Source organism: Acomys minous (genome assembly GCF_964271855.1).
Source record: "Acomys minous genome assembly, chromosome: 16".
NCBI classification, from domain to species: domain Eukaryota; kingdom Metazoa; phylum Chordata; class Mammalia; order Rodentia; family Muridae; genus Acomys; species Acomys minous.
Window position 1 is genome coordinate 55,627,916 of NC_140498.1, and position 24,671 is coordinate 55,652,586.

Here is a 24,671-nt window from a genome sequence, read left to right on the forward strand (position 1 = left end):
GGGGGATTGAAGGCATCCTGTCTGCCTCTCCCAGCCTCTGGGAGCCCCCCTCCTCCTCCCTCCTCTCTTTCCCATGTGTCTCTTTTTGTCTTTTATAAGGACAGCAGAAAACCCACACTAATCCATCTCAAGATCAGAGTGTACTTCAGTCTTGAGAGTTTGTTTGGTGGCAGCCCAAAAGGGAGTTGAAGGACCACAGTGGCCTGTGCCACCAGTGCCTTGGAGCTACCTCCTGTACTGACCACAGAGCTACTGACCCTCAGCTCCTAGGAGCCACCTCTAGCCTCTCCTGCATTTTGGGGTAGAGAAAAGGCCACACACCTCTTGATAGATTATATGGGGGTTGGTCTGGTGCTCTGTGCACACAAATGCTGAGTTCTGGGCCCCAAGAGCTGGCAGCAGGCCAGACGAGTGCACTCTCATGTACACTGATCTGTGTTGGGTAAAATTTGCTCCTCAGTTATCTCTGATTGGTTAGTTTTTAAAAAGCTGGAGAGCCTGTAGCTGGGCACAAGAGAGGGAGGTAGAGTTCCTTGTCCTGGGCTTGGGGTCTCAGGTAGGGACCATGAGTAGAGGAGGAAGAAGGAGAAGGAGGAGGAAGAGGAACAGAAGGAGGAGGAGAGGAGGAGGAGGAGGAGGAGGAGGAGGAGGAGGAGGAGGAGGAGGAGAGAAAAGACATTACTGTGAGGAATTGTCCTGAGGGAGAGCAACAGCCCAGGCAGGACCAATATGGCAAGTAACACAGGACATGTGGCTGGGAAGTAGCCAGACCAACTTAGAGGATTAGTATAAAGGAGATCTGCCCAGTTATTGGGCTTAAAGCTTATTAATAAATCGAATACGGGGCTGGAAAGATGGCTCAGAGGTTAAGGGCACTGCCTGCTCTTCCAAAGGTCCTGAGTTCAATTCCCAGCAACAACATGGTGGCTCACAACCATCTATAATGAGATCTGGTGCCCTCTTCTGGCCTGCAGGTGTATGTGCAGGCAGAGTACTGTATACATTAAACAACAACAACAACAACAACAACAACAACAACAACAAAAACCAACCAGGAGTATGTCTCTGTGTCTTTTATTTGGGAGCTAGAGTGGGTGACTGGAAAAGCCCAGTGAATGATTAAGTATACTACGACAATAGATCTCTGTCTCCTACAGCAAATCCATTAGCTTCTGGAAGTCTCAGTTTCCTCAGTGGTAAGATGGCCGGTAGCAGAGCCTATTCCCAGGGTATTGCTAAGATTTGATGGGAGACCACATCTGTCTGAGAGCAGGCCTCCCTGGCTAAAAAGCACTCTAGCAAACTGCCATCTGTGTTTTCCCAGCAGCCTCCCCGCTCTGCACTGTCCTCAGCCTACCCTGAGGCAGACGGCCTATGTGGTAGGTGGTCCGTGGAGGAGTGGGTTTGGGGGGCCACGGGCTGTGGCCACTGTCTGGGCTCCCTCCACACAGCGAAGCATTGCCTTTCCAGAAAGGACACCGTGAATCCGATCTGTTCTCTGAAATTTCAGCTCTAATTGCTCCTTCTGGTGGAGTCCCCATGCTCTGAGATTATTCCTCCGTGTGTTCTCTGCTCCTCCAGGGCCAAAGCTTAAGCTCAGGCAGACGCTGTTTCTATCTCACAGGGAAGAAGTGGCCAGGGAGGGAAGCTGAGGCGCTCAGCCCTCATCCCAGAAGCTGCTCCGTGGCGAGAGTTCCTTCCAGCAGCTCGGCTTCGGGTTCCTGGCTGTAGACGCTGACAGAGAACAAATCGTCGGAACTGATAACAGACAGATCTGGCTTCTCCCCCAGAGCAGACACGCAGGCAACCTCATGGCACTGGAGAGCTTGGTAAATGCTGGGCCATTTGAGCTCTGACACCTTCCGGCAAGGCTTTCTTCGTGTTGACAACAGCCTAGGGGAAGAGAAAGTGTGTGAAGACACCTTGGGTGTCTGGGGGCTGGTGGCTACAAGAGCCCCCCCCCCCCCAGTACCCTAGCATGCCTTCCAAACACGTGTGCCTGATTCCTTCCCCTTGGCTGTCTGTCACCAATTCTTTCCTTCTGGTCATTTCTTGGTACCTTGGAAAGCCAACTGCTCTTACCTGATACAATTCTTTTCTTGTTCCAGTCGCTCCCTAGCCCTAACACTCAGTTCCACTGAGCTACACAGAATGCTCCTTCTCCCTTCCTAAAGGGATTTGCTCTATCACATTCTCACCTCCTCTTCCCTTTAAAATTTTGTTAAACTGTTTTTGTTTTACGTATGTGTAAGCCTGCATGTGTGTCTGCGCACCATGTGTGCAGTGCCGGTGGAGGCCAGAAGAGGGCGTCAGTTCCCCCTGGAACTCGAGCTACAGATGGTTCTGAGCTACCATGTGGGTGCTGGGGACTGAACCAGAGTCATCTTTCCAGTCCCCCCAGTTCTTTGTTTTTAATGGTGCTATTAAATACACTGTATAATTAGCCACCTGACCCAAATACCTATTTAGTACATTCACACTGTGATGCAACTGCCATCACCATTAATTTCCAGAACGTCTTTCTTTTACTTTTCTGGGACAGGGTCTCATACACCCCCAAGGCTGGCCTCTGGCCTTTCAAACCCCCTATATAGCTGAGTTCAAGGTGATCTTGAACTCCTGATCTTCCTGCCTCCACTGTGTTCAGCTTACAAACTCTTCCACCTTACTGGAAACATGCACATCGAACAGCATCCTCTGTTTTTTTCTCCTCAGGCCCCACCAGCAGCCATTCTGTGCCTCAGAATTATGAGGTAGTTGTCTTTTTGTGACTGGTTTGTTTCACCTAGCACAGTACCCACAGGTGCATGTACGTGGTAGCACCCCGTCTCCCTTTAAGACCCCTTCCAAGTGGCCACACCCTAACATTCACGCTAATGTCTTTCCGGTATCAGCATTATTCCCTCTCTCCACACACCCTCTTCCTTAAACATGCCCTGCACAGATGCTCCCATGATGCTTCACGCTCCTCCCATCACGCAAGAGCCAAGCCATAAAGCAATGGAGGCTAGAGACTTGCCTTTCTTCTTCAGGACAGACTCCTCCGTTAGTGACTGTGTCCCTGTGTTGTATTATAGTAAAGCGCAGGCACAAAGCAGTGCCCCCAAAATGCTGTGAAGCAAACGTCTAACCGGCTTTCTCCAGAGAGGATGGTCACCATTTTTTTGTTTTGTTTTATGCCATTAATGTTTTTGTTATTTATTTATTTATTTATTTATTTATTTATTCATTCATTCATTCATTCATTTTAGTTTCTTGAGACAGGGTCTCTCTGTATAGCCCTGGCTGTCCTAGACTCCCTTTGTAGACCAGGCTGGCCTAGAACTCATAGAGATCCACCTGCCTCTGCCTCCCGAGCGCTGGAATTACAGGAGTGCTCCACCATGCCAGGCCGGGGGATGATTTTTCAACAAAACCTTGAGTGCTCAGGGGAATGAGGGGTACTGAACCCTGCTTCTTGCAACATGGTTTGTCTCCGGCGCTCTGCTGCCATCTTGGTCCCTTGCTCTCTGGCCAGTCTCTGTCAAAGCCATCCTGTTCCCCCCTTTCCCACGTCCACATCCTCTCAGGCCTTCTATTCACTTCCGTGGTACCATTTCTCTGAAGTGGCTCCCTGCCATCTCTCCGTGCCTCACCTCACCCTGCTGAGCCAGGGAAACAGCTTCTCCCAGACATCTTCCCAGCATTCTGTTTAAACCTAAAAGGGACCCTAGGCGGTAGGCAGGCATGTCAGTGAGTTACCCGAGTTACCCTAGTGCCAGCCTTGGGGCTGCAGGCCATGGATGCTTGATTCCCAATCATTTGCCACTTGCCCAAGGCATCCCCATGTTTAGAGCAGGTACAGTCTGTGTTTTCTTTCTGTTGACATAAAAGCCCGAGGCTTGGCCTCAGAGGACAGCTGCAGGAAAAGCTAAAGAACAGCAAGGCTCTCTCCGTGCCTGGCCGCCTGCTAGTGATTTAATTCCAGGTAAGCAGCAGGGCCTCCATAGCGTCACTGTCCTTTTCCACAGAGATCGCCAGTGGGGTGTCTCCAGTGATATTCTGAGAACTGGTCAGAGTCCTAATCGCCTGAGACGGCCTCGGGCGGGAGGTCCTCCACACATGGCCTCACTGGGGCAGTGGAGGTAGGAGCACCTTGTCCAATGGGCTGTGGACGCAGCCCTCCCCTCCCCTAGGCATGCTCTTTCTTGCTGTCCCCTGCGGAAAGCTCAGTTTGACTTGCTTAGAGCCTGTTGCACCAGGGATCGCTGCAGTAGATGCTTTCTGAAAGGGACTGGTGGTTCGGGCAGCCCCATCAGTATCCACCCTGCAAATGCTCACAGCCCCGTGAAGACTTCCTTGTGCCAGACAGCGCAACAGTAGCCTTCCTCTGCCCAACGGCGAGAGGTGTGGGCTTTACCCAGAACCTACTGTGTTTGCTTCCACACCTGACCTGTGCCACTTTGTATACTTAGCTGTGATTTTAAATTTATCTGAACAAAGTGAAAAATCATATTAATGTGAAAATTAAGAGAAAAGCAAAGAAGCCTTTGTGAAGGCTGAAGACAGAGGCTATGAAATGATCAGCTGGTGGCCGGTGGCAGTTGGGGGAAAAACCACGGTTTGGAGGAATCCTAGAAACCAGGAAGGACACTGCACTTAAGTGCTTTGCAGATGTCTTTGTGTTTCTACTTCGCTTCTGTAAAAGCCGGAAGTGCAGCTTGTTTATGCTGGGCTGCACATCCAAAGACTAGTGAAGGGATGTGCAGCATGCACGTTGCAAATTGAAATAACCTGCTGCTAGGATGTGCATATCATTTCTAAGGCTTCCTGCCCTAAAAGGCATTCATAAAGTTTGCCAAACAACCACCAGGGTTGATGGGCGAGGACCACTCAGCATAGGCGCACTGCCCCCTTTCCTCTACCACTTGCCTCTTATTTCACATTTCGCCGGCTTTATCCCTGCCACAAGAAAATCCAGAGAACCCAATTCTGAATTTAGAGCTAATTCCCCTTTCACCATTCTGTGTTCGGACCTGAGAGAGTCAGACAGCACCTATTGTGGCTTCTTGCCGCACTTGCTCTGAGTGACATTTGGGATCTTTTCCCAGCCCATGTCCAACAGCAGCATCTTTGAGGAGAGAGGCAACTGGAGGTATGTAAAGGACAGGGCTCAGTCAGGCAGCAGTGGCGCACGCCTTTAATCGCAGCACTCGGGAGGCAGAGGCAGGCAGATCGCTGTGAGTTCGAGGCCAGCCTGTACTACAACATGTATCCAGGACTACACAGAGAAATCCAGTCTCCAAAAATAAAACCAAACAAACAGGGCTCGCTCAGCCTGCAGCTCCCGTGGGCCAAGGGTACAGATGCTAATGGTATCAGCAGAGGGGAAGGAACATCCCATTTCCAGGCTCCAACTCCAACACATCATCACACCCGCCATCTTGGTATACCCCATACCTTCTTGGGAGATTGGCATGTACATCAACAGGAAGCTGAAATGACTTGTGGTCAAGTTAACTAAACCCCAAGTGTATGTTGTCCTCCCACAAGCTAGATATTCGACCCAGTCAAACTTTGGATTTGTGGCTTCTGGGCAACGCCTTCTGGAATGTTCCATCATGGTGGGTGGAGTTTCTGTGTGACAGACTCTAATTTTAACAGCAGCCAGAGCACTTTAGATTCTTAGCTACTCGGACAGAGTGTGCTAGCTGCCCTGCTGAATCCCTTCCTCATCCTCCTGTTCTTAGTTATGGCCTCGGCTGTGACCAGCTGTGTCCACGTGACTAAGTGCTGGCCCTTAAGATGTGAGCAGAAGTAAGCGGGCATTCTCAGAACATCCCACAAAGGATGCTCACCCAGCTGGACCCCCTCCCCTACTCTCCGTGCCCCTGTTTGCACTTCCAGGGGTGCAGTGGAAGGTGAGGGGCTCCTGCAGCTGTCTTTACTGTTAGGTAACTGTGTGAATGGAAATAGGCTGTACAGGGGAGGAGCTTGGTCACGTGGTGATGATAGAGCCTTCAGTCACCCAGGCACCCCTCCTAAAGTCTACGGTAAAGGGAACATCAGAGGATTAGGCTGTTTCTTTGGGTCTCTTGGTGACAGGGACCTGGAGGGGAACACTCTGCTCCTCTACAGCCTGCCATGTTCTAGTGAGCACATGGGTGCCTGGAGTGCACACAGGGTTTTGAGGTAGCCGGGAGTTTGTAGCTTTGGAAGCCTCAGGTTCTTCCTCCTCACCCCAGGCCCCTAGGAAGCCAGAAATGCTACACAGAGTACCTGTGTGCACTGCCCAATGTGCGGCTGAGACCAGTAACACCAGCCATAGCAACACAGCCGGCAGCAAAGACCGTAGCCAGATAGCATGGCAGGGGTTGGGGTGGAGTGTGATGCTAAGTCACATGGATAAGACACAGAGGGTGACACTTGGGTAGTGACCTCAGTGACACATGTAGGAAGCAAAGGGCTAGCAGGCCTCAGCCACGATGGCTGCGTTCTTTCCAGGGATGCTTCTTTGGCCCGCCTGATTTCCCAGACTGACCTCCCACGGCAAAACGTAGACCATTGGCTTTCATCAGCTTTCACCTCCGGCTCTATGAGGGCGGTGGCGCCTTCTGGGAAGGGACGGTTCAGGGTCTTTTCAGTCTAGAGGAAGAAGACAGAGCCTTGAGAACAGACGCCACGCCCACTCTGACAAGGATCAAGAGCCAAGGGTGGTGGTGGCACAGTAGCTTTTCTGTGTTAGAACAAGACTCAGGCTAGCTGAACTGGCTCCAGGACCGGAGAACATCCCTCTCCCGCTCCCCCCGACCCCCGGAGTTTCTGTGCCAGCACCAGTTGGTATGTGGCGTTTTCCTGTGAGCTCTTTTCTGCATCTAATCAACTTGCGTTGACTGTGGTCATGTGAAATCTCTCGGCATCTTGGAAGGGGCGCTACCAACATTTAAAGTCCAACTAACATATTAGGCACTTCTTCAACAAAAATTTAGATGAGCGTGCAGTTTCTTTTTTTTAAGGATTTATTTATTTATTTTTATGTATACAGTGCTCTGCCTGCAGGCCAGAAGAGGGCACCAAGTCACATTACAGATGGTTGTGAGCCACCATGTGGTTGCTGGGAATTGAACTCGGGACCTCTGGAAGAGCAGTCAGTGCCCTTAACTTCTGAGCCATCTCTCCAGCCGCAAGTGTGCAGTTTTTACGGCCGGAAAGAAACATCTAGATCATCTAATCCCAGCCTCTCTTTTATAGCGCAGCAGAAAGGTCCTGCTGGAGATCATGTAACTAATGGATGAACCTCAAAGTGGAACTTGCGGGGGGTGGGGAGGCCCTTCTCCCACAAACAGCAACAAAACACCATACTCTGCAATTTTACAATTTGGATTCCTGGGCTAACTACATGATATAAGGGCTCAGGTCCTTCAGTAATTTGGGTTTCTGTCCTTTTTTTATCTTAGAAACAACCTTGTGGTGTGGTATCATGTGATAACGTTGAGAGCAACAGCATGGAGACGCTCCAGGTGCATCAGAGGCTGTTCCTGGAGCGCGCTGGCCTGCATCTGTTGTTTCTGCTTTGAACACCTCTGGGGCTCTAAGCTGAAGCCAGTGGCCGGGTTATTACTGGGAGATCTGTATTCTACGAGGCTGCCAGGAAAGAAACTGCAGACACGGATCTGCTGGCAGAGCAGGCGTCCTGCTTTGAGTTGCGACAAAGCTCACGAGACGACCTTCCTTTCAGTTTATTAAAGGGCAAGCGTGTCTTGGAAATCCATCTATTTCATGGGAGCTCTAAATCAAGGCTGCATCGAGCAGGACCCTCTCCAAATCTCTTGCTCCGAAGCTGACTCTCACGGAGCTGGGCATTACGCTGATCATAGCTTCCTCTCCATTATCAGGAGCCCCGGCTTTTAAATGCATCTCAGAATAGTAGGTATGGGCTGAGTGTGCAGGGTCTGCCCTGATGTGACACACGCTGCTATGTCTCCTGTGTCCAACGCTAGGGACAGCAGCCTCTCTATAGGTGAAAGGAGAGAGGGGCTGGGTGAGTCTCTCCTTCACCCCACAGATGGAGTGCATGTCCCCCTGGCCCAGTGCCCAGCCTCCTCCCCCTTGCTGCCTTGACCCACCACATCATGTGATCACGTGATCATCTCAGGTTATGTGTGCACCCTGCTGCTCAGCAGAGAACCCACAAAGGCAACACAAGTATTTGCTTTCAGGCACCAACCTCCAACAAGACCTTCTCCTCCTCCGTCATGGGGTCCTGTGTCTTCTCTCCTTCCCAGTACCCAGCAGGAACATCCGTTTCCAGTACTAGGTGGGTGGGCAGGCTCTGACGGTCGGTCAGATTCTCAAAGGGCACCCTTGGGTGACCCCATGACGCAGGAGTGAAGACATCCCAGGGGTGATTCTGCCCAAAGGTCCCTGGAGGAATAAAGATAAATAAATAAAAAGACCGGGCAGGTAGCCAGAGTGAGGCTTCCTGCTAATGTACGTAGATATCCTTAAGACTGGCAAGGCCACCTCAGTCCTGCTAGCTATGTCCCTGGTAGTTTCATAGGAAACAACTATAGAACCACTGTCCTCCAAAAGCAAGTCCCAAAACGTTTCTTACCATGTAAGTGTGCAGGCCACTCACTAATGTACATGGAACTTGAAAGATAAACTCAAGCAGCCACGCAAGCTACGGGTAAAGGCACCGTACGCAGACAGGCCACAGTCTCTCCAAGCAGCGGACAAGGCTATTTTTGTTACTACAGCCCAGACATGTCAGATCTTTAGCTGCCATACAGCTGAATGTCTGCGTGTGATCCTTGTGTTAAAACGGTTCCTTCCCAAAGGGACTGCCTCCAGCCCACTGATTCTGATGGGTTCAAATGTCTTTCTTTTTCTTTTGGAGACAAGAAGCTGATGTTATAGCAGAGACCAAATCCAGCTCCCCAAAATGTTTATGATGAAGCCCTAACCCCTGCCCCCCCCCCCAAAGATGACTACATTTGGAGACAGGGATCCTGGTGAGGTAATTAGCTTCAAATAAGGTCATGAGACCTAATAATGTTAGTGTCTCTTGTTTTAAGAGACCATAGAGGGCACCCCAATCATGTGTGCGCTGAGACCCAAGAAGATTCCTCACTAGGCCATGTGGGGACATGGGAGAAGAAATAACTCTTTGCAGAGCCGGGCGGTGGTGGTGCATGCCTTTAATCCCAGCACTTGGGAGGCAGGTCTCTGTGAGTTCGAGGCCAGCCTGGTCTACAAAGTGAGTCCAGGACAGCCAAGGCTACACAGAGAAACCCTGTCTCGAAAAACCAAAAACAAACAAAAAGAGAAATAACCATTCGCTGAGCTATGAACAGCCATCTATGACACTCTGCTTGTGGCAGCCTAGGCAGACTAACACACTTTACAACATAAGGATTTGTGACTCGGTGGTGCTGTGGCACCTTTGGCCCTGGACTGGGCAGAGGCAGACCCTTACCTATGTAGGCCCCATCTTTGCTCCACAGGCGCACAGTGCAGTCAAGGGAGGATGACAGTAAACTGCTGTCTCCTTCTATCAGCTCCAGACTAGCAAGATAAAAATGGAAAGAAGAGACCTGTCAACGCTGCTCTGCAAGAAAGCGACGTTGGATCCAAGTGAATGGGACAGAGAAGCCAGACTCATTACTAAAAGCCATCCTTTCCTCTACCACCTCTCACGCCACTCTCCCTCCAAAGTCTCAGGGCCACTCCCCAGACATCAAGTGGGATGCATAAGAAATCACTTCACAGGCGACCAGCCTGGGTGTAAGAGCAAGCAAGTGGTCAGAAAGAAAGTCCTAGCCAGTTTGTGCGCTCTCTCTCTCTCTCTCTCTCTCTCTCTCTCTCTCTCTCTCTCTCTCTCTCTCTCTCTTTCTCCCACACACTCTTTCCCTCCTCTCTCTCTCTCTGTCTGTCTCTCTCCCCCCTCTCTGTCTGTCTCTCTCCCCCCCAACCCCTCCCCCCCACACTGACTCCTTGCAAGCCTCATATTAATCCAAACCTATTAAGCTCCTGAGTGTGCCAATGCTGGGAGAACTACCCACAGACAAGACAAACGAGGACTTGCGACCTCTCCCTTTGGCTCTATGTAGCCCACACCCATCTTGTTTCCTTGGGGACAGAATGGAAATGCAGTTTTACTCCTTTGGCCAGCTCACAGGGATTTCAAAAGGATCAATTTGATCATGACAATTGTTTTCCTTCCTTTATAGATTACTAACGCTTCAAAAGAATGGTACTCACGACGTCACCATGCCGACATGAGCCCTCCAGGATGTCACTGCTGAGTGAAAAGAAAGAAGACCTCTGAGTAGGATCCTGTAGGAATGAGTCCAATACGGGTGTGTGTCCAGTTGGAGGCAACACTGACGTGGCGGTGCTGGTCTTTCTGTTTTAACCCCATAAATGTGCACCAAGCACCTACTATGTGTAAGACTGGCCCCTCAGTGGTTTGTATTTTGTGTGTATGTGTTGTTACACAATCTTACTAGTAAATCTCTGTGCACATTTGCCACTTCCTTCGCCAAATCTCTAGAAGTAGAACTGCCACTTGCAGCATTAGTCGCAGGCTGTCAATGCGCCCTCGGTTGCCACTGAGCACTGAGCGCCATCTGCTAATGGATGGCCCCTTCTCCTGTGTCTTTGCTGACATCAAATGTTTTCAGGAGACTATTTTTCTGCAAGTCTGCTTTCCAAGGGCTTTAAGAGTAATCCCTCCACGCTGAGACAATTTAATTTTCCCATAAGAACATCACACTAGAACCAAAGCAATCCCATCTAGGGCTTAACGTGAGGAAATCCGCTCCTTACAGTTGGGTGCCTGCAGCTCTGGTCCCTGGAGGCCATACTCCTGGATGTTGTAGACATGGACAAAGCCCTGCTGGTCAGCCAGGTAGGCAAGGGTGTCTCCTGCTGTCACCACGATGCTACTCACCTGGGCTTTTCCTCTGGACTGAGAAAAGCAAAGGCAAAGATAATAAGAAGGTAACTCTGGCAGTGGTGGCGCACGCCTTTAGTCCCAGTGCTCGAGAGGCAGGCAGGCAGATCTCTGAGTTTGAGGCCAGCTTGGTCTACAGAGCCAGTCCAAGGTAGCCAAGGCTACACAGAGAAATCTGGCTTATAAAACCAAACCAAAACCATACCAAACAACCAAACAACCAAACAACCAAGACAGTAACTCAACCCTAGTCAATTAGAAATGTCAGGAAGCTATCAAAGCAAATATTTAGAACCTGGCAGACAATCTTGATATGAAAGCTAGTGTCAGGGAGTAAACAAGCAACAACAACAACAACAACAACCCCCACCACCAATCAAAACAACAAAGCCAGCGCATAGCCAGAAAGTTACCCGATTGGTCCCCCAACTTACCGGAGTGAAGTTTGCAAGGGGCCCAGCCCCACTAACGAGCTTCCAGAAAGTGACAGAACCTGAGGAGAAGGGAAGCAGTAAGGAGTGGGCTAGCCCAGGCAACCAAGGGCTCTGACATGCGCTGGGAAGATCCTGTGGTCTCACACCAGGGGCAAACATCTCTTCCTAATTTGCTTTGTCAGACACATTGGAGGGAGGTTTTGATTTAGATCACTCAGTGAGGTCTCCTCCACTAACCAGGGCGGCCTTCTTGGCAGAGGAGGCTTCTATGTTTGACTGTTAAGGACAATGCAATATGTGCCTCTCTGGGAATTAATGTCTCCCAGTTTGGGGTGTGTGTGTGTGTGTGTGTGTGTGTGTGTGTGTGTGTGTGTGTGTGTGTGTATGTGTGTGTGTGTGTGTGTGCCAGAATGTTGTACCTGGCCTAGTGGCCTCAATTCTTGCCTGTGTGTGTGCTTTTTTAAATATTTTATTTAATTTTAATTTATGTGCATTGGTGTGTGAGTGTCAAATTTCGGAGTTACAGACAGTTGTGAGCTGCCATGTGGGTGCTGGGAATTGAACCTGGGTCCTTTTGAAGAGCAGGCAGTGCTCTTAACCACTGAGCCATCTCTCTAGCCCTCTTGCCTGTGTTTTACATGTAGGTTCATGTAGCAAGCCTTTGTGAAGTGGGGGGACCCCATGCATATCATCTCCTCTTGGGATAGCTGCAGAACCCTGCTTTTCTCTTAGGAGAGGGAAGGGGGGATGTGCACTCCCCCCAGGTAAAGCAGAAAGGATGAAGATGGTTCAGAAAGGAGTCAGAGACAGCTGAGCCCCCACCCCAGCCTCCCAACAGCACCCGATGCCAAAAGACCTCGGGCGTGGGGCTGAGCAAGGAGGCAGAGCTGGGTCCTCTTGCTGGTGACAAACAACCCCATACCCTGGGACCAGCTTCCTCCTCCCCGGCTAACAACACAGCACTGGCACTGCCTCTGCAATTTTATTAAAGTCCTAGAATGTTTGGGGGCTGAATTTGGGCCCACTTGCTATAGTTGGAGCTTGGAGGTCATGTTCCTGGGTAATGGCCTGTGCCGAGCCCTCACTTCCTCCTTCCTAGAATGTGGCAGCTCCAACACTGGCCTCAGCATCCTGCTAGCTCTTCACTACGTGGCCCTTTGGCCTTCCTCCTTTGGTTCCTCTGTGACGCTACCTGTGGCTGATTATGCCACCTTCCCTGGAGGCTTGCTTTCCTGTTTAGTGCGATTTAGTGCATCAGAATGGGCCTCGAGCCCACCCTGGGATGCTGGAGGTCAGCCTCTCTTGCAGATGTCCTGAGGCCCAGCAGGAAGTAGGAAGAGCAGGGCAGATAACATGGCTGAGAGGAAGATGCCCTGGGGGCTTAGTTACTTGACTGCTTTCCTGTAGGACAAGCTGAGGTTGACACAGGCTGGGGTGCTAGCCTGGGATCTGTAAGGCCAGCAGTGAAATCGCAGAGGGAGCTGGGGTGGCGGGGGTGGGTGGGTGGTGGTGGTGGTGCTTCCTCACCCAACCTGGACCAGGATAGCCTCAATTCAGAAGTGAGAGGCCTCACCTGTGGGCCCGTTGCTGATGAGGGAGGCAGCCGCTGAGTCCAACTTTGTCACCCGGGTCTTTAGAAAGGTGAGTCGGGAAACACTTCTGTCAGGGTCTGAAAATGAAAGGAGGAAGGTCTTTGGTTTGCTTTCACAATATCTCTGCCTGAGTTTGAGGCCAGCTTGGTCTATAAAGTGAGTCTAGGACAGCCAGGGCTACACAGAGAAACCCTGTCAGGGGTGTGGGGTGTGGAATATATATCCCTACCTGTTCCCACTCCATCAAAGCGCTCTCTCTCTCCTCTCTCTCTCTCTCTCTCTCTCTCTCTCTCTCTCTCTCATTTTCAACATGCATACTCAGCTCTCTCTCAAACATGTAGCTACCCTAGTTGCATTTGGAAAGCAAACAAAGTAAGGTGGCCTCCTTGGCTAAGAACCCATCAGGGACAGAGGGGTAATGTCTTCAGCAGCCCATGGCCACTCCAAGCCCTTGCCCCTAGCCATGACTTCTAGAGAATGTGGCACAAGCTACACGAGAGGTTGAGAGCTCTGAGAAACTCAGGCAACATAAACAGCCAAACACCCTGAGGTCAGGGTGGACATTAGCCCAGGATGTGTGGACGTGTTCCCCCTCAAAGCACCCCTGGCTGAGCAACTTTTAGGACAGCTTTAATTAATTCACCCGTGCAGCGAGCAGTAGGCTGCTGTCAGGAGGGGAGACTCCTAGGAGCGAATGGGAATATTTGTTCACCACCCGGGGATCTGCATCCCTCCATGCTTATTTTCTACCCACAGCTAAGCATGTCCTATGGATAAGGCCTTGTGCTGAGCATGGAACAAGCAGCGGCAGAGACTCAGAACTAAATTAAACGAATGAAAACTCCCAAGAAACCATCAACATGCTGTTGGTGCGTTCAGGAGGGGACAGAGTCAGGGAAGTTGTCTCTAGTGGGCTGTGTTGGCCAAGGCAGAGAAGATGCTGTGGAGAAGGCAGGTATCAAACCAAGAGTCAATGGACACTGCCAATTCCTGAGTAAATTAGCCCAGTTCTACATTCCCCAGAGATGCCTCATCTGCAGGGTTTGTGACTCTATCCCTAGTCCCCTGGTGTCCTTTAGTACATGAAATGCAAATATTTGCCGGTGAATAACAATCTTATGAACCTATCTAAATCGTCGCCTCCAAGGGCCACAAAGAACATTGTAGAAAGGAACCTGGGAAATGCACGGGTCTTCCATGGCCCTCCCTGCACCAGGCCGAGGAGGGAGCTTCCGGGAGGAAATGGGATGCTGTGTATAAATAAAGGGCCAGGCACTGAATGCTGGTAGCCCTCAATATTCAATATAAGGGTCCTAGGAAGTGGGTCTTTGGGAGGTCATGAGGGTGGCCTGCCCACTTATTTAACCACGTTCATTCCAGGGATGGCTGCAGAGGCACACAGCATGGCACAGATGTGCCAGTCTCTTTCTTACCCATGTGGGGTGCAGGAGTGTGTTTCACCCACTGACACCTCAGCTGTGGCCATCTGTCACAGGGAGAGGACCTTCTCCTTCACGGGGGAGACCACAAGAGTCCTTTATGTGACCTTGCTGTGAAGGCTGAAGGGATTAGTGACCCCAAAATGCCCCTCTCAAAGTCTACCCATGGCAGCTGTTAATGATGATTAGTGTGTGACTCCCAAGCGTCAGATCCTGCTGATGAGAGCAGGGAGCCGGCGCCTATCTCTCAGGGTCAGTGTGAGTGGTAGATAAAAAAAAGCTTGTAGGAAAATGGCTAACGACAGAGCTAATGGGTGAGTACTGCCTGTTGTGTGTGAAAATTCAGCCTTGTGGAAGTGTTACTGTGGCAATGGCTGGATTTGTATTTTTTTAACAGAAGGGAGTCTCAAAAAGAGACTGCTTACAGTTTACAGTCCTCATGGTAACTTGGAGCAGGTAGTCGTTTCTTACAGGGCTTTGTACCAGAATTGCTTCCTGAACCGTCAGTCTCACATCCTAGTTGTAGCCTTAATTTCATTTTATTTTATTATTTTTATTTTTAGTTTTGGTTTTTTGAGACAGGGTCTCTCTGTGTTAGTCTTGGCTGTCCTGGACTCACTTTGTAGACCGGGCTGGCCTCGAACTCACAGCGATCAGCCTACCTCTGCCTCCCGAGTGCTGGGATTAAAGGCGCGTGCCACCACGCCTGGCTAATTTCATTTTAATGGTAAAGAAAATAAACTTCCATAATGCAATGAGTGCCATCTCTTTCTTCACAAAAGATTAAAACCAACCAACCAACCAACCAACCAAACAAACAAACAGTTCTGTGTTCTCAGAGAGAGCCTCAGAGAATAATCTTTTTAAACAAGTGCAGAACCGGCATCAGAAACTGCCTTGATGCTGAGGCCCTGGGAAGAATTCCTTTCTGACCTTTAGATTGCCAGAGGCTTTTCTGTCTATCTCCTCTAGGTGGCGCTCACGCTGACCACGTGACTTTGCCTTTTTTTTTTTTTTAAACTCACTGGGTACCCACAGCTTGTCTCTGCATTAAGACCAGGAGCCCCTTGTAGGGCCGACATCACTTCTCGGTGTTTCCCACCTGGGAGACACTCAGAGGTATTTTCTGACTAAAAGACTCAGGCTTTGTTTCGTCCTGTTTTGTTTTTTGTTTTTTAAATTCCTGAGTTAAAAATGCCTAAAGCAAGGGATCTAATCTTCACTCACGGTTCCCTAAGGATTTGTGGGTCAGGCCTCAGGAAATGAAAGACCTTCCGAATTCCATGCCAAAACAACCAACACCCTGTGGCACCTGGTGGCGGCAAAGCTGGGGGGTGGTCTCAGTGGGAACACCTTTCAGTTTGGGAGCAGACAAACAGGTGCCCGGAGATGTGAGCTGGGCTTCTGAACTCTTAGGCTCTCTCCCAGATTTAGGGGTACACACATGGCACACAGCCAACACTCCCAAGCTGGAATTGGCCCAGAACAGAGATTCCTATAGCTTGCCAAGTCTGATGGAAGACCCTGCTGCTTGAGCTCACAGTCCATTGCATCCAGACAGCTCTCCGAAGTCAGGCACACAATGGACGACTCCCTTTCTCAGCAGGGGCTTCTTTGTCCCTACCTGACCTCATCTGGAGAGTGTGTGGAGGCACAGAGGCCTCCAACCATACCTGGAGTGTATTCTTTGACACGGGTCCCTGCAAACACTCTGCCCCCACTGCCCATAGGATAACTAGGTTCTGCGTTCCTGTTTAAATGTCAGGACAGTGCTGCCACATGCCGGGAAAACATTCCTGGAACTTCAAGCCCCAGCCAGTAGTGTGCGCCTACCCAGGCAAGCCTCTGCACACTCCCCAAGAATCATACAGCCTTTGCTCACCCCCGAATAAAGTTGAGCTGTCTCACTGAAGCTGCTCCCGGAAAGTCATCCTGTCACGCTCACGGGTCACCTGAACCCACGGCGGTCTGTGTACAGAGGCTGTGGGGCTGCCCCCTTACCTACCTTCTCTATGGCCCTGGCCATCCCTGGGAGTGTTCAGCTTGCAGTAGATGTGGCCTGAGACGACATTCCAAACTATTATCTCTCCATCGTAGCTGGAAGTGGCCAGAAGAGAAGGCGGACACTGAGCCACACAGAGAATGTCTTCCTTGTGCCCACGGCACTAGGAAAGAAAGATGAAGCAGAGAAATCAGACCCCGAGTCACATAGAGCAACTTTAGGGACATTTAGATTCCTAAAGGCAGAGGCAGAGGGGTCCTCTGAGACTGCCACCTCTTCGTGGGAGACTCTCTCGGCATAGCAATCGCTGTGTTACAGCTCTCAATTCTAGACCCCCAATCTCTAAGGGAAGCAGCTTGAACTTACTTCACCATCCCGCCAGCAAGCAGGTCGCCGACAAGGTGTTCGCACGCAGGCTGGGATAGCAGTGGGACAGGAGAACCAAGCCATGGTTTCCCACCCGCCAGAAACCCGAGTGACAGATTAGAGTGGACCCCAGGGCTCCCAAGTGCCCTCCACTGAAGCGTAACTGACAAGGGGAATTCAAGCTCTGTGCTGCCCTCAAAGGAGGTGCTTTGCCCAGGTGCCTCCGCTGAAGGTGAGAGCCTGAAACTGACGTGGAGACCAGAGCTGCAGGGTTCAAGGGTCCCTGGCTACAAGCGTTTCACATTTGTCATGTGGGGCACTTACAATGTCATGGTGATTGGTGCCACTCAGCCGTATTAAAATATCCTTCTAACCTTGTCCTCATGCACTTGTCACAGAGTGTCCCCTACGAGGCTCTGTCTGCTTGAACATGTATTATGTTGTGAGACATTTGGGAAAGAGAAGGCTCTTTCCCATGATCCTCTACTGCCAGGTGTCCTAGCCCAGATGTAATGTTTTCTATTCTTGGGCTGAATGTTTTGAGTCCTACCCCCAAGTTCATATGTCAAAACCCTAACCCAGTGGTTCTCAACCTGTGGTTCATGACCATTTTGTGTGTGTATGTGGGGGGGGGGGAATTGTCAAATGACTCTTTCACAGGGGGTCACATATCCAGATATTCCATTTATGATTCATAATAGTATTTATAACGTAGCAAAATTACAGTTATGAAGTAGCAATGAAAACAATTTTATGGTTGGAGGTCAGCACAGCATGAAGGACTGTGTTAAAGAGCAGCAGTGTTAGGAAAGGTTCGAACTGCTGACCAGACCCAAGGCGACGGTATTGGGACAGATTATTGGTGTCCGATGCAATCGCCAGGGTGCGGCCTCCACGGTGGGATAAGTGTTCAGGTTAAGACCAGGAAGAGGCACACAGCTCCTCCCTCTGCTGTGTGAGGACGCAGCAAAGAGAGGCTGACAGGAGCCAGTTCCCTATTGATAAGCCAGAAAGGGAGCCCTCGCCGGAACCTGAGCATGCTGGTGCCCAGACTTCAGGGAACGGGGAACCAGGGCAGCTAGAGCTCTGTTATTTAAGCTCTGTGAACCTCGTTAGCATCTCTCCCCTCCTATGCAGAATGCGCCAGCCCATCAGACCCTCCACAGTCCTAGACGGCCTCATTTCTGTGCCTCCGCACTGTGCTCAGGCACCCCCTCTTCCTGCTCACGAAGAGGATCTTTCTCTTCCAAACAAACAAACAAACAAACAGCAAAACAAGACAAAACCCTAGTGATCTTTCAGTCTCCCAGAAATTGCTACCTCAAGCTCACGGCTCTCCCACGTGATCTATCACTCACTGTCATTTGCTACATACGTTCCCGGCTTCCCATCTCCTCAGCTGTCTGTGCGCTTCTCAAGAATCTGTCTCTTCCATGCCCGCCTACTAAGTGCATGAGCACGCCAGTGCCCCATAAATATGCATATGCGTGAGGAGGACTAAATGCATGTGCCCTTCACTGACCCATGTGTGATAGCCAAAGGCCGTGGCTCTCCTGGGAAACCTCAAATGTAACTATTATTTCCCTTGATGAATGCTAAGCTGCAAACTCCGTGAATGCCAGGCTGGGCCAGAGCTCACTTATCATTGCAGCTCCCATAAACAACACATATTTGGTCTACAAGAGGCACTTAGTAGGTGCTGAATGAATGAGATCATATTACTGGGCAATTAGTATAACCTGGGCACTTGGACAAGGTCTTCTGCACTGTAAAGGAGGACAGACTTCATGGGTGGACTGGTTAGTTTTATGTCAACTTGACATAAGCTAGAGTCATCAAAGAGGAAAGAACCTCAAATGAAAAAAAAAAAGCCTGTAGGGCATTTTTAAAGTTAGGGATTAGTGGGAGAGGGCCCAGCATACTGTGGGCAGTGCCATCCCTGGGCTGGTGGTCCTGGGTTCTATAAGAAAGAAGGCTGAGCAAGCCATGAGGAACCAGCCAGTAAGCAGCACCCTCCATGGCCTCTGCATCAGCTCCTGCCTCCAGGTTCCTGTCCTGTTTGAGTTCCTGTCCTTACCTCCTTTGGTGATGAACGGGGCGATGTCAATCATAGAACTGAATAAACACTTTGGTCCTGGTGTTTCATCACAGCATAGTGACCCTATCTAAGATGATAAAGTTTGTATTCTAGTCCCTTTGGAATATTTGTAGGGCACATACAGTGTGAAGGGCCATGGCAGGTAACTGGGCGGGGTGGCCTTGTTTTCTGTGAGGACATCTTCTTGGCATCCAGACAGCTTTGAAGGAAGCCATTCATCCATGGGACGCTGTAGAGAGCTGGGGGACATTCTGATCCCTAACAAGCAAGCACTGGGCCTCTAACAAGCCGCAGAGGGCCAAGAACGTCATGACACCACGGATGCAATCTGGCTCACCAAGAAGCAGGGAATGGACGCGGCTTTGATTAAAAGCCACACCCTCCCCCACCTTGAGCTCCGCCCCTCTGGCCTCACCCTAAAACTTGAACACTGGGGCCATCTCTTTTCCCCAGAGAGGAGGCAGCTGCCTGGACCTTGGTCTACATAGGCCGGAGTCTTGCCATGCATAGCACAAGCTTCTGAGAAATTGAGCAGGCGGCAGGCTCAGCATACACAGGGGAGCCTTTTGAGGGAAGGCTGTCCGCACTGTGTGCACTGAGGGCCAGACAGTGGGCTGGGGCTCACCAGGTCATCCTGCCAGTGGGGCTGAGGCTTCCAGAAATGATGGCAATCACGAGGTACGTCCTGTATACAGAGCCAAACAGGACACGTTGTGCAATCCATAAAATGAGCTGCCAACACACTCAAAACTTCAGAGAAAAGGTGTTGGCACATTTCATAACCCTACCCCTCACCCCACCACTGATGCAGATTTTTGAAATGTCAAAGCAAATTCCCCAAGTGCCAGTGGGAATAAAAAGCAATCCACTCCTGACGTCTGGGTGATTGCATTTCAGCAAATCATATGTCAACTGACAAGCGCTTCTTGGATGCTGCGCATAGCTTTGCCTTCATAATAAGACCCAGGGCTGTTTCATGGGCTAAACCCGACGCCATCAGCCTGGGAAGCCGTAATACCAAAGGACAAATTCAATGCTGAAATTTCCCAGGTAGTCATCTCTCAAATCACTCTCAGACGCGAGGCTTAGGCTATGAAATATAGGGAGCGTTGGAGTGAGTGGATAAAGAGGACAGGACAGACAGTGTTTAAAGCCTTTTGGAAATCCAGGACCACCCAGCATAGCAAGCAGGGTAATAAAATGTCACAGGTCGATTTAAAACTTCGCTCAGGAGGTACTTTAAAGTTCTGTCTCTTAATCCCCTCCATAAAGAAGGATTTCGTGTCTGCAGAGATGTTTACGGGGTGGCCTTTCATTTCCTCTTTCTGATTGGAGAGGCTCTGGGACGCTTTAAGGACAGGCCAGGAGGAAGGAAGGAAGGAAAAGCCGGTCAGCCAGGCCGCTGAGCCTTAGCAAGGAGGCTGGGAAACCCCTCCGGCTGGGCAGGAGGAGCCCAGTGGGAAGAGATGCCGGACAAGGTGTGTGTCATCCCTTACAGGGATGGCGGGTACCACTTCAGGTTCCCAGGATCCCAGAGGCCCTGAGAGCTCTCCTAGCTGGTACATCTTCTCAAGGGGACCTTTGGGGAGACACTGAGAGGGAAATCTTTCAGAAGAAAAGAAGGAAGGGAAGATGAGGAGAAATAAAGAAAGGGAATCTTGTGTGTGTCACTTGCCTTATAGCAGCAAAAGCAGGCTCAAATCTACTTTTAAAGGAGGGGTAGGGGCACTGGCTCCTCTTCCAGAAACCCCGAGTTCTGTTTTCAGCACTCAGGCTGCTGTGGACACCTGCGCGTGCATGCGCGCGCGCACATGCACACACACACACACACACACACACACACACACACACACACACACACACACCTTCACATAATTAAAAACAATAAATAAAAATACATCTGAAAAATGAGGAGGGGGAAGAGGAAGGGAGGAAAGTCAATCCTAGAGGAGGGTTTTTGAAATGCTTTCATTCGTTACATTTCACTTACAAAATACACATTTATTCTTCTATCCCATCCAACGGCTATGACACACCTAAGACAACAAGAAAATTACACAATTTTAATACTTCAACTTCCAATTGTTTTTAATTTTGTGGTTACTCAACGTGCAGAAATTTGCTTCAGCACTCTGAAGAGCCTGGTTGCCTAAATTACCTCCAGGAAGCATCCAGGACCCCCCTCCCCGAGAATACTTCAACACATTTTATTCTGGAAAATTCTTTTCATTGTCATTATGGCCACCAGGCCCCCAAAATTAAGATGTTCAAGTTTTAGTTTCCAACTGGTGATGACTGGATTATAGGGTGCTAACTTCTTCTATGGGCTACCCCACTAGTGAATCCATAGCTGACTGGGCTGCTAAGAGGGGGAGTCCACAGCCTCAGCAAATAAGAGCACAAACTGTTCTTGTAGAGGAGCCTGTTTTGGTTTCCAGCACTCATATCAGGTGGGTCCCAACTGCCTATAACCCCAGTTCCAGGGCATCCTATGCCTCTGACTTCCACAGACACCTGTACTCATGAGATGCGTATAAACTCATGCTGGCAGACAAGCATACACATGAAAAACAAGTAAATCTCTAAGAAAAGAAAAATGAAAGCTGGGTGTGGTGGCGCACACCTGTAATCCCAGTGCTGGGGAGGCAGAGGCAGGCGGATAGCTGTGAGTTCAAGGCTAGCCTGGTATACAAAGTGAGTTCAGGACAGCCAAGGCTACACAGAGAAACCCTGTCTCAAAAAGCAAAAACAAAACAAAACAAAACAAAACAACAACAACAAAGGAAAAGGAAAGAAAAACCAGTTGCGCTTTAGTTAGAAGAGGTGGGCCCCTGAGGATACATATGCCTTTGAAATCTGTAAATGGTCCTTGGCTTTTGTTTCTCTCTCACTTTTCTTCTGGGTCGTCATGACGCGAGCATCTTTCCTCAACCTCGACCCTTCTGCCACGGTGTCCCCACCTTCCCACAGGCCTCAGCTGGTGATGGGCTGAGACCTCAGGAACCATAAACCAAAATACACCTTCCTTCCTGTGTTTGTCTCAGGTACATTTTTTCCCCACGGTAATGAAAAGCCAATTAATGCAACAGATTGTTTTTCCAAGTAGGGGATTAAAAAAAAAAAGGTTCCACTTGAATATGACTCAAGCTGGATGAAACTCACCTGTTTTGGTTTACCTCCATGTAGGTGCAGTCACAGACTTCACTTTGATGGTCATCTAGAAATACATTAAACATTTTCTCTACTAGCTCTCGCTGATTCAGCTTTCACACGCTGCCCTAATGTATCTGATGAGCGGAACAGACGTCATCATCTACTTTCTCGTGCTCAGCACAGGGTCAAATGTTGCCTGGGCCATTAAGGCACCATTCGTTTGTGGCCACCTTCCCTGTCTGACTCTGCCCTTGATCAGGTACAAGAAGCTGCTTCTCGTGGTAGGGACCCAGTAGCATGTGACATTGAGTGACGGTCACACAGAGAGCAAAGCAGGTTTGGGACGAGACTCGGGAATTTAGCTTCATGGTTTTTCCCACCTTGACTTCACACTTATTCCCCTTTAACAGCTGAAGAATATGCTTCTTATCTGATTGTTGGCACTTTAGGGGCCAGAATCGGGGAATCTGTTTCCAAGAATAAACGTAGCAAAATGAATTAATGAATAGCCTTGGGGTGCATGAAGAGCTCTATAAGAGGCTTGCATTTAGTTCGTGTGGTTATACCGCCACACAACCCAACTCCAGAAATGTGGGAAGGACTGTAGGCTTTGTCACACGTGAAAGCAGTCTTGGTGGGCTTTACCCTTGGGCACCCCATGGATACCTAGTGATAGACTGAGTGGAGCCATCCTGGGCCTGGAATTCAGGAAGCAGACCTGGACTATTGTTTTTCTAATTGACCCTCAATGGGAGAAGAAGACCGCCCTTCGCACGTGAGCCAGAGAGGCGGAGAAGGAGAGAGCAACAGCAGGTTGAGATCGGGATTGAGCACAGGTGGATCAGCGAACAGGCTGGACCAGCACGCAGGCCAGAGACACCTAAGGACCTGTCCTGTGGAACGGACACCGGAAGGTTCACTCTTTTTTCCCTTTTACCGTTTTTCCCCACTTGTGTAAGCTAGTTGGATTGTATAATAAAGCTTAATTGTTAAGAAACAGAGCCTACACAGAAACGTGAAATAACCTGAAACACAGAGAGAGATGGCGTGGGGAGATGCTACACACATCGGAGGCTTTATCTTTCTGGATTCCTGTTCCATTTATGATAAAGGGACAATTGTGAATCGACACTTTACGGGGAACCACTTGCTGGGGTGGCCCCCCCCCAACCCCCGCCTCACTTGCCGTGCCGAAGGGTATGGAGACAGTGTCCGTTGTTGTAGCTCCATATTTTCAGACAGCCGTCTCTGCCCCCAGTCACAAGCCTAGGAAACAGATTGTCACGCTTGGATGACGTGACCCAGGTCACCCTGCTGAGAGGTTCCTGACACGAGAGAAAGGGTATGTGTACCTTCGTCCGCTGGAGTCATAAGTCAGACAGGTGATGCCAGCACTGCCAGTCCCAATAAATTCAGACACCTGTCTTCCCGTTTCAAAGTCCCACACTCTCACCACCTGTGTAAAAGTCAAAAGAAAGATGGCTGAGAGATAACGCCTCAAAAGTCAAAGGGTGTTTGCATTTTAGAAGTCTGGTGACTTAAACATTAAAGACGACATTGCAAGGGAGCTGGAGAGATGGCCAGAGGGTCAGGGATTTGGTTCCGAGCACCCACGGATTATAACTCATAACCAGTTATAACTCCAGTTGGAGGGGATCCTGCACCCTCTCCGGCCTCTGCAGACAGTACAGACACATGGTACACATACAAACATGCAGACAAAACACCCAGGCACGTTAAATAAAAATAAATCAATCTTAAACGTCTACCCAGAAACTTTCTGTACCCCCACACAAACTGGCTTCCTTGAATGTATCCGCTTGCCAGCACAGCCCACAGCAAATTGCCACCACCAGATCACTTAAGCAGCTGACCTGTTTTTTCTCATAGTCTGGAGAGTCAAGGTCCAGAATCAAGGTGCTGGTGGGTGTGGCGGTGTTAAGCATCAACAACAGAGTCGCATGGGTGGGGAGTCTCACTGGGGATTGTCTAGATTAGGCCAGCCTGTGGGCACATTCAGCCAGGATTTTCTTAAGCTTGGGTGAATTGAGGTAGGAAGATCTATCCTGAGTTCGAGAGGCAGTGTGACTTGAGCTCACACTCATGGATCATGGCTGCAGTGTGACCTGAGCTCACACTCATGGATCATGGCTGCAGTGTGACCTGAGCTCACACTCATGGATCATGGCTGCAGTGTGACCTGAGCTCACACTCATGGATCATGGGTGCAGTGTGACCTGAGCTCACACTCATGGATCATGGGCGCAGTGTGACCTGAGCTCACACTCATGGATCATGGGTGCAGTGTGACCTGAGCTCACACTCATGGATCATGGGTGCAGTGTGACCTGAGCTCACACTCATGGATCATGGGTGCAGTGTGACCTGAGCTCACACTCATGGATCATGGCTGCAGTGTGACCTGAGCTCGCACTCCTGGACCTTGGGTGCAGTGTGACCTGAGCTCACACTCATGGATCATGGCTGCAGTGTGACCTGAGCTCACACTCATGGATCATGGCTGCAGTGTGACCTGAGCTCACACTCATGGATCATGGGCGCAGTGTGACCTGAGCTCACACTCATGGATCATGGGCGCAGTGTGACCTGAGCTCACACTCATGGATCATGGGCGCAGTGTGACCTGAGCT

General features: G+C 50.0%; 1 protein-coding gene across 1 annotated transcript in view; it reads right to left on the reverse strand.

Annotated features, from left to right (window-relative positions):
- Positions 1-1,077: 1,077 nt before the first annotated feature.
- Positions 1,078-24,671, reverse strand: part of LOC311587155 (cilia- and flagella-associated protein 337-like) — a gene marked incomplete at its 5' end in the record, with an annotated part of 43,400 nt that continues 19,806 nt past the window's right edge. The window contains 14 exons of the mRNA XM_084763654.1: positions 1,078-1,893; positions 6,521-6,624; positions 8,207-8,403; positions 9,458-9,546; positions 10,243-10,282; positions 10,810-10,951; positions 11,371-11,429; positions 12,944-13,039; positions 16,407-16,566; positions 19,493-19,552; positions 20,858-20,903; positions 22,030-22,084; positions 23,207-23,286; positions 23,373-23,476. Of these exons, the coding sequence (XP_084619780.1) occupies positions 1,665-1,893; positions 6,521-6,624; positions 8,207-8,403; positions 9,458-9,546; positions 10,243-10,282; positions 10,810-10,951; positions 11,371-11,429; positions 12,944-13,039; positions 16,407-16,566; positions 19,493-19,552; positions 20,858-20,903; positions 22,030-22,084; positions 23,207-23,286; positions 23,373-23,476 (1,461 nt within the window). The 3' untranslated portion in view covers positions 1,078-1,664. The remainder of the gene's footprint in view (positions 1,894-6,520; positions 6,625-8,206; positions 8,404-9,457; positions 9,547-10,242; positions 10,283-10,809; positions 10,952-11,370; positions 11,430-12,943; positions 13,040-16,406; positions 16,567-19,492; positions 19,553-20,857; positions 20,904-22,029; positions 22,085-23,206; positions 23,287-23,372; positions 23,477-24,671) is intronic.